Raw genomic sequence first — 10000 nt, 5'->3', positions numbered from 1 at the left:
ATCTGTCTGTCTGTCTGTCTGTCTGTCTGTCTGTCTGTTTGTCTGTCTGTCTGTCTGTCTGTCTGTCTGTCTGACTGTCTGTCTGTCTGTCTGTCTGTCTGTCTGTCTATCTATCTATCTATCTATCTATCTATCTGGGCATAGTGATGACATTTTGAACGCCTGTGGCAAAGTGAAAGAACCATGACACACTGAGTATTTTCACCGTGATAAAACCTCTTTGTCCTGAAAAGCTGAGTGAGAGAAGCGCTGCTGAGCTCTGTAACGCAGTCTCATAATGTTCTACTTCAGACTGCACAGACACACAGAGGCAAAAAACCACAAGCGGTTTCATCCTATGATTGACTACACTATCATGTGCATATTTCTGCAGAATTGATGGGCACGTTTGGAGTGACTGCGGGGGGAAAAATGAAGAAAAACTTCTGTCCTTTGTGGAGAGAAACTCAGCAGAAACAGTCAGCAAAACATGCTGATATACAACCACAATATATCTTCCCCCAAATGTACATATAAACTAAACATCAATAAATATGTATAAGTCAAACGCAGTAAAGAACAGGGGGGGGGGTCGTTTTAAACAGATGCAGCGGGTCATTTGCAGGGCTGGGAGGCTGAGCATCCAGACCTCCACACAACCAGATTCCCTTGTTCAGCTAAATTTTATCTGCCCCCCAGGGTCATAAAGTTGAGTATTGACAGGAGCTCACATTGACTCCAACTCCGGGGTATCCAGGCCACATTTTTCTTCAGTATGAATATTAGTTTATTGAATAAGTGGCATCTGTTTTCCTGCGTGTCACCGTTGGCCTAGGTATTTCTCCCTGACATCTCAAGCTGATTTATAGGCCTGTATGCTCCCAGGAAAAATAGGGCTAAGCAAAAATTTCCAATACATCCCCCCCTACCGTATTTAATTAAGTTGGGAGATGTTGCACACTGGGTTTGAACCCTGGGACCAGAGAGACCGGAGACCCAGAGAGAGAGAGAGAGAGAGAGAGAGAGAAGGAGAGAGAGAGAGAGAGAGAGATACAGAGACCAGGAAACAGAGAGACAGAGAAAGGTACAGTGGAGGGTAGAGGGGAGAGGTCAAATGCACATAGCATGTCCGGATGACACGAAGGTTGTGGCTCAAGGTGCTCTTCATGAGAACATCACGGCTCATGGTACCACCTCTGTTACAATAACCTGTTACACGTCCGACGGTTACAGGTGTAGAAGAGAACAGAACGGAGAGAAAAGAGAACAGAAATGTTATTGTCCAGGGTTGCTGGTGACGTCTATACGGCTCGTACCTGTCGGGGTTCTGTGTGCAGACGTGCATCTGCAGCAGGATCCTCTGGGTGAAGGTCTTGAAGCACTGGCCACATTTCCACAGGTGCCAGTCGCTGAATTCCGTGCTGAGCTGGGAGGTGGAGGTGGGGCTGGCCAGCACGCGCTGGTTCTTAGCGCCCAGCTGGCTGAAGCTGCCGGGGTCGGAGTGGCCCGCCTTGTCCATCAGGGAGAACCCACGGGTGGAGCAGGGGGAGTGGGGGAACACCATGGAGCGCAGGAGAGAAGGTGGAGAGGAGGAGGAGGAGGAGGAGGAGGGTTTTCCTGTCTTACTGAAGGGCTGCAGACTCTCCTGTCTGGACATGGCCTCCATCACGCTGGCAGGAACATTCACTAAAGTGGAGACAGAGCCAAACCATTCTTTTATGACATAGATAGCTCACTGTACTAATAGCTTCTTTTTTCATGTTTGTCTACTAAGCGTACAGTGGCTGTATCTTTTTCATGATCGGAGGGACACAGAATACCTGAAACACAGGATAACACAAAAGTGTGATCTAACTATGTGAAACCTGTTTTGCGAGTTCACAGCTGGTAGCTGGTGCCACAAATACGTTTGAATGTTATGACAGGTTCAAGGTTTTAGTTGTGCCCCAGCACAGCCAGTGACAGAGTGAACCAAATGCACCTCATGACAGTATTTGCATATACAGTATTTTGACCCAGGCCATTGCTGAATAACTATACACATCATAATCACAGCCCATCCTTCATCATTTCACCTCTGCCAGGAGCCAACAGGCTGATTGATCTGCTACTAATATGATGTGAAGATAATGACACCATTTATAAGTTCCCCGGAGCAGATATTGACATATACATTATACCTCTCACACAAACGCTCCATTCGTTTGGCTACATAACATTCTATAAAGAAACATTTGTCAATATTATTTTGGCTCTATGGAAAATGTATCATTCAAATGTAGGAATTATGTTTATTTGCAAACAAACATTGCAACGTATGCACAGGGAGCTTTTTTCATAGTTGAGATGAAGAACTTGTTTGAGTCAGTGAGCAGGTTTCATCTCCTCATACAGGAAGAGATGAATGACTCTCTCTCTCTCTCTCTCTCTCTCTCTTCCTCTCCCCTTCTCCTTGTCTTAGCTACTGGGAGACCAGCAGTATCTGTCTGTCGTGAGTTTTGAGCAGAAACATACTGATGCTGCAGCTTCTCTTGTCCTTGTTGTTATAAGAAACACATGATGCTCCCTGACATTCTCAGTGACGAGGCCAGAGTGGCCAGGGCCACGATAACTCATCTACAACCAACCACATCCCACATTCCTGCTATTGCAACATGCTGTGTACGAAAACACAGATTTACCAGGCGGTAACGTGATACATGTGGGACTGAGCCTAAGCCTTTCTCCTCTCATAAAGACGATGGGATATAATGTAATAAAAATGAAATCGTGTATTTCTGGGCACAGTTGGGATGTTAGATCAGAGCGCTGCCGAGCATCAGACGGACGAGGTCAGATTGAAGCGAACTTTCCTAACTGCATGTAAACAACTTTACAGAGATCAGGGCTTTGGGGCTACGCACACGCAAGGAGAGCACATTGACCAATCAAAGACCAATCTCTGACAAGAGACTTTGATTGACCAATAAATTAAAAAAAACTGAATACTTGACCAATCGCAGCCACGGCTTTTGCGATGTGTTCCAGGCATTGACAGGCAGACGTACAGTACTGTAGACATCCTCAGACATCCATGTTGATCTGACCCTAGCGGAAAGCTTCATATAGCTACTGTACAAGAGACCAGGGTGGAGCTGGACACGGTCACAGACACATGATGTATGGTGCTGTGCTATTGGTTACATGTACAGCAGAGTATAAGCCCAGTAGAGTACAGTAAAGTACAGTAGAGTACAAGCCTGTTAGACTGCTGTGGCTGCAGGAGAGAGGACGCGTTTCAGAGTTTCTGGGTAATCAAGCCTTCATTTCACTAAGGAGCAGATTCCCCATTAAGACCATGCGCGGTGCACTAATGTAATCATGCAGAACCTCCTGATGTACCAGACTATCACAGACCCTCTCTTCTCTTCTCTTCTCTTCTCTTCTCTTCTCTTCTCTTCTCTTCTCTTCTCTTCTCTTCTCTTCTCTTCTCTTCTCTTCTCTTCTCTTCTCTTCTCTTCTCTTCTCTTCTCTCCTTCGTCCTCCATTCTTCTCTCTGACTGCCACGTCATCTAGGGTTACAATACTGCATCTATCACAGTATCACTCTACACTGGAAAACAGTTTATATGAAAAAGGCACTTGTCTAAACAGGGAGTCCAACTGGACTGGAGTAATAAAATGTAGAACATGTAAACGCAGAGCTGTCAGGCCTTGTGGCTGGGCCAAGACCTCCCCTGGTCTGAGACCGCATCACAGCACTTCTCAGAAACCAGCTAGCCCAGGACCTAGTCAGAACCAAGCTAGGCCCCAGCCAGAACCAAGCCAGAACCCAGACAGAACTCAGCCAGGCCACAGCCAGAACCCAGCCAGAACCCAGCCAGGACCCAGCCAGAACCCAGCCAGGCCACAGCCAGAACCCAGCCAGGACCCAGCCAGGACCCAGCCAGAACCCAGCCAGGACCCAGCCAGAACCCAACCAGGCCCCAGCCAGAACCAGAGCCTTCTGGGAACAAGAGGACAGGAGGACAAGAGGACCACTGACAGATGCAAGTGTTGAAAACTGAGAGCCGTTGTTGGTGCTTTACAGGGGCTAGAGGCTGGAGATCAACATCACATCATCAGTTCGATGTTTAATGTTTAATGTCCCACAAAGTGGAAAAGAGAACTTTCCCCTCCTGTTTTAACTGGCTGGGTTTGTCAGTACCAGACGTATAAATCACACTGAGCTAATGTTAAGAGTCCACTATTTACACCATCATTACTGCAGCGGAGGTACAACTCTGCTGTTGAAATATTTACTCTCATGTCTTTAATAGAATTACAGTACGCTAAAATCCAAAGTAAATGATTGTGCTTTCATACATTTTGCCTGCTACTTACATGACAGGCACCATGTTTGATTGTAAATGCTGTTAGTTTTAAGGTCCGTGTTATGTTTCAGACGTCTGATGAACGCATCCTCAGGCAGACCTCAGGCCCCAAACCACCTCAGCTACATTGGCAAATCATCCCAGTATTGTATTATGACAGCAGTCATGTTTGTCTATGAGTAATCTGACTGTATGAGTGTCTCTGCTTATTCCTTTTGATTGCTGAAATGAAATAGGACCTGCAGCCTGCCAAGCACAGGGCCTAGGGTGGTGCGTGTGAGTGTAGGAATATACATTATATACATCTGTGTGTGTGTGTGTGTGTGCGTGCGTGTGTGAGAGAGAAAGACAGCAAGAGTGTGTGTGTGTATGTGTGTGCACGTGTGCGTGCATGTGTGTGTGCCTGTGTGTGTGCATGTGTGCTTGTGTTTGTGCGTGTGTACAGTCTTCAGTAACTACTGTTTCCTGTGCAGTGTAACTGAGACGGACATAAAATGGAACAAATAAGATGACTAAAGAAAACGAAGATTGTTGAACTAATTGAATCTAATTAGTTCATGAAACATTTGAGGTTTAGAAAAAGAGAGTCAAAATAACTACACTAGGCAGTTGATAGCTAGAGGAGAGAGACGGTAGAGAAGAGCGAAGAGAAAAGAAGAGAGGAGAAGAGAAGAGAGGAGAGGAAAAGAGAAGAGAAGAAAAGAAGAGAAGAGAGGAGAAGAGAGGTTCTTACAGTTTTCGTCCTGTGCGATGCACTGGAGCGGTATACCAAAGAAGGATGTGTAGCTGTCGTTGTACCAGACCAGCAGCTCCGTTCCCCGGGGGATGTCCATGCACGCCCGGTAGAATATACACGACCTGGCAGACAAGGGAACACAGGACAACCGGCTTCACTTTCCCTGCATGGCCTCTGTTAAACCCTGACATGGTATTAATGGGTGTGCATCAATAGCACACATGGCCCTAAATACACGCATCCAAATACATAAAATACACAACACACACAATAACCTTTGTCAAGTCTACTAGCACAAATACCAAAATACTACTACTACAGGTGAAATATATGTACATGTATATGGTTCTTGTTCTTTTATTGCTTTATTGCTACTATGCATATTCTGTATCGGCATTTGTAACTTTTGCTGTAATTTTTCCACTGCTGAAACACAAAATTTCCCCCTAGGAGGATCATTAAAGTATATGTTGTTTGTAAGCAGGGCACGTCTGTAAAAGAGACCTGGTCTCAGTATGTTCTTCCCTGTCTGTCTGTCTGTCTGTCTGTCTGTCTGTCTGTCTGTCTGTCTGTCTGTCTGTCTGTCTGTCTGTCTGTCTGTCTGTCTATCTATCTATCTATCTATCTATCTATCTATCTGTCTGTCTGTCTGTCTGTCTGTCTGTCTGTCTGTCTGTCTGTCTGTCTATCTATCTATCTATCTATCTATCTATCTATCTTATAATAATTGTTGACACCTGAAAAGTTCAAAGTCATCCTACAGTGAAGAAATGGAATCAAATCCACATTCTAACCCAATAGTTAGAAATCTTTCTCAGATTCACAGGACTTCATTGAAAGCACATTTGATACTTTTCACAACAGAGAGGTTTGCACTTCAATGTCCAAACGATATCGGACAGTGAAGTCAAACAGACATGATCAGCATGTCTCAGCATGTCTGAAGTTTCCACTCTTGACAGACGAGGTGACCACGTCCAAGCATCACACACAGCTTCCTCTTGGCGGAGGTGGGAAACTGTGTGTGAGAGAGGCTGGGGGTCTTACTGGAGGGAAACGTCGTCAGCTGAGACTTTGGGCTGGATGTCCCTGCAGGCTCTCTCTCTCTCTCTTTCTCTCTCTCTTTCTCTCTCTCTATCTGTTGCCATGACCACATGTATTCCAGATAGCTGTCACATTAGCACTACAATATCAGCATTAGAGAAAAAAAAGAAGAAAGTTTATAACCTATTACAAAAAACTGCTCTCCTGCTTTGGTTCCAGCAGAGCTGCTGAAGCCTGTGAACTTTATTAATTCTTTCCACGGGGACATAAAAATAAAGCTCAGACAAGCCTTATAAATCAAACACATCTTATAAGCTGAGAAAAAACACCAAAGTGTACCGTGTATTTATAAAAAACACCAGTGTACTATGTATTTTATACCCTTGTAACGTTCCTTCACTCAGTCTGGCCTCACCTAACATAAACATGGGATCACACAAATAAATGACTGGCTCTGTATGACCTAGTGGGCCGCTGAGAGACGACTGTTTTTTGAACGATGGGTGGTCTCACACACTTACAGCGGACCCCGAAAGACTGTAAATGTATACCGTCCCTTACAAGCCTGCCCCTCACTCACACACACACACACACACACACACACACACACACACACACGTGCACAGTGCACACACACACACAAAAGCGCACACACACAAACACTCACACACTCACTCACTCACATACACACACACACACACACACACACACACACACATAAACACACACGCACACACACATCAAAGGGATTTTTGAGCGTTGTGGATAATATTTCCCTTGCTGACATGTATGTAGTGTTGTGGTTGGATGACTCATAAAGACAGCGGCAGGACGTCCCAGCGCGGGGGGGTGGGGGGGCGGGCTGGGGGAGAGGAGCGCATGCCAGCGGACGTTATTGTCAGAGCAGAACCCAAACAGGCTGGGCCGGGCCGGGCCGATCAATCACGGGCTGCTTTGAAGAGAATTCCATTTAGATATCATAGCAAATCATAACAGGAGGAATTCAAACCAGCTGAGATCTGACTGGCTGGGAGGACATCCCTAGCACTGCTGAATGGGGACAGAGGGGTGTGTGTGTGTGTGTGTGTGTGTGTGTGTGTGTGTGTGTGTGTGTGTGTGTGTGTGTGTGTGTGCGTGTGTGCGTGTGTATGCGTGTGTGTGTGTGTATCAAGTCAACATTTACTGTGTGTGTACGTCAAGTCAACATTTATTGTGTGTGTGTGCGTGTGTGTGTGTGTGTGTGTGATTGTCCTGGACTGTACAAGGAGCAGAAAGATAATCTCTCAAAGGTTCTCAGTAGGCTACCGACCATAGCCCTTGAGTTGGTACTGTATTCATGTCTTTTGAGTGAACTATCCCTTTAAAACATTTTATGCTCCACATATCTGGAACAAACTTCCAGAAAACTGCAGGTCTGCTGCAGCTCTCAGTTCTTTTAAATCAAGACTGAAGACTTTCCTTTTTGCCGCTGCTTTTTATTAAATCAAATAATGATTAATTCATACACTGCGCTGTCACTTTTATTCCTGTATTTAATTTTTCCAGCATTTTATTTTAAATGTCCTTTTTTACATTTTGTTTTACATGACCTTTTATGTGTTTCTTTGCACTTTGATGCTTTTAATGTCTCATGTAAAGCATCTTGAATTGCCTTGTTGCTGAAATGTGCTACACAAATAAACTTGCCTTGCCTTTAGTTCAGCCCGCTGTAATAAACATGACATGTGAGTATATTGGTTCTCACCTGTACTGTACGACCATCATGTTCTGTTCTCCACAGTGGCGGGCGCAGCGGATGTACCTCATCCAACTGGACTTGCTGGGCTCATTGCCGTCAATAAAGTGCTGTAACGTTCCCTCCTGGTCGTAGATCTGGGAGGGAGCAGAGCAGAGGCGGTCAGAGACATTAGACCAAGAAGACGTTTTCCTGGTCCGAGGGCAACGCTTACACTTTAACTGTTAATTTGGTTATTGACATCGCAACCCAACAGAACTGCCAATGTTTGGACAAAGAAACTGAACTGCCTGTTATCAAGGTGAAAAGCTGTGGAAGAAAGATGCTGATGCAGATTCAGATTTGAATTTCACCCCCAAATAAAACGCTTTTCCGGAGGACCTTCTTGTGCGCAACTATCACGGCAGTAAGCAAAGCTTTGTAAGGCTGTGGCTGTCAGCTCTCTCCCCTTCTCCCCGTCTCAGTCCCTCCCTGGCCAGCGGAGCGCGAGGGACGTCCAGGGCCTGGTCACTGACCACCGGCTCCCTGGATGAGATTCCCCGCCCTGCCGACCCCCTCTGATGCCAGGCGTCCAGTTTGTTCACCCTGCGTCCACCCCGTGACCACCCTGCTTTTTTTTCTCCACGTTCTCTCTCTCTTTCTCTCCCATGCGCTCTCTCTCTCTGTCTCTACTGTACCTCTCCCCCTCCTCTCTCTCTGGCTCTTCATTTTCTCTCGCACCCCTCTCTCTCTTTCTCCTTCTCTCTCCTCTGTCCTCCCCCCACCTCCCCTCTCCCTCCCAGCCTCCAGGCTGACAGCATGACAGAGTACTGAGGACAGTGCTTACACTAGACCTGTTTGTTAGACGGGGCAGGACAGGTCACTTCTCGAGGTTTATCTACACTAACACATCCTTACTCACCACAGGCAGAGAGCCGAAGGCTGAGGTCTGGACACCATCGGCGCTAGATACTGTCTGCTAGGCTTATAATTGAAACAATGCTAAATGAGCGCCTGTCAATTTTGCCGTCTTGTCGTACTTTTCCAGGGGAGAAAAAAAAATCACACATCCTTACATTGTAAAAGCCTCTAATTCCTGTCACCAGAGACCACATGCCCTGATAGGAAAATCCCTCCATTCCCCTGGCCTTTAGAGTGGAGCAGAGAGGACAGCCTCTCAACCCTCTGATCCACTTGCTTTGATGCTGCCTAAGGCCCCAGCCTCCCCCTCCCAGCCCCCAGCCTCCACCTCCAGCCTCCAGCCCCCAGCCTCCACCTCCAGCCCCCAGCCTCCCCCTCCCAACCTCCACCTCCCAGCCTCCACCTCCCAGCCTCCACCTCCAGCCCCCAGTCTCCAGATCCTCCAGCCCCCAGCCTTCCCCTCCCAGCCTCCAGCCCCCAGCCTCCACCTCCCAGCCTCCAGGCTCCAGATCCTCCAGCCTCCAGTCTGCCCTGCTGCCAGGAGGACAAGTCACGAGATTCTCCTTCCAAACACTACTGAGAAATACTCTTCTCTCCATCCACCCTCTCGCTCTCTCTCACTCCCTCCCTCTCTCACCCCCTCCCTCCCTCTCTCTCCCTCTCTCACTCCCTCCCCCGCTCTCTCTTTCTCTCCCTCCCTCTCTCTCTTTCCCTCTCTCTCTCTCTCTCTCTCTCTCTCTTTCTCTCTCCCTCCCTCCCTCCCTCCCTCCCTCTCTCTCTCTCTCTCCCTCTCTAGAAATACTCGGGCTCTGTTCCTTTCTCTTCTCCCAGCTGGATGTCAGCTAGAGATGTTTACAGAATTGATGTTTGTGTTGATGTTTCTAAAGCCTTTTCAGAGTCCAGTTTGGCCCCAGATCTGGTTCGAAGAGGGCTGGGTGCTCCAAGGGTTCTAGGAGGACTAAGTTTTCGGAGGGTTGTAAGTGTGATGGATGTCTCTGGCAGCTGGTTCTGGGATTGTGTTGTTCTAAGCTGTTCTATCAGGACAATTACAAACACATGGAGACCTGTCAGCAAAGACTTTTGTACTGTCTGCTTGTTTGGACTAAAATTCACTTGGCATGGATAAGTTGTACGCACTGTGATCAATGTGTCTCTTAAATGTCACCCTACTTTATATTTCAAGCACGTTGTTCGTAACATACTGGTACATCGGATAAAAAATAAAGATGTACAGGAGATATAATAGAATAATTT

At 46.8% G+C, this 10000-nt stretch overlaps 1 protein-coding gene across 1 annotated transcript in view; it reads right to left on the bottom strand.

The window, feature by feature from the left end:
• Nucleotides 1–10000, bottom strand: part of prdm6 (PR domain containing 6) — a gene marked incomplete at both ends in the record, with an annotated part of 28258 nt that overhangs the window by 7149 nt on the left and 11109 nt on the right. Inside the window, 3 exons of the mRNA XM_084456974.1 lie at nucleotides 1296–1665; nucleotides 5065–5189; nucleotides 7856–7983. Of these exons, the coding sequence (XP_084313100.1) occupies nucleotides 1296–1665; nucleotides 5065–5189; nucleotides 7856–7983 (623 nt within the window). The remainder of the gene's footprint in view (nucleotides 1–1295; nucleotides 1666–5064; nucleotides 5190–7855; nucleotides 7984–10000) is intronic.

The sequence above is a fragment of the Borostomias antarcticus genome (genome assembly GCF_949987555.1).
Source record: "Borostomias antarcticus genome assembly, chromosome: 23".
Taxonomy (NCBI): Eukaryota; Metazoa; Chordata; class Actinopteri; order Stomiiformes; family Stomiidae; genus Borostomias; species Borostomias antarcticus.
The sequence above is the reverse complement of the archived record's forward strand: the minus strand, read 5'-3'. Positions and strand labels throughout refer to the sequence as shown.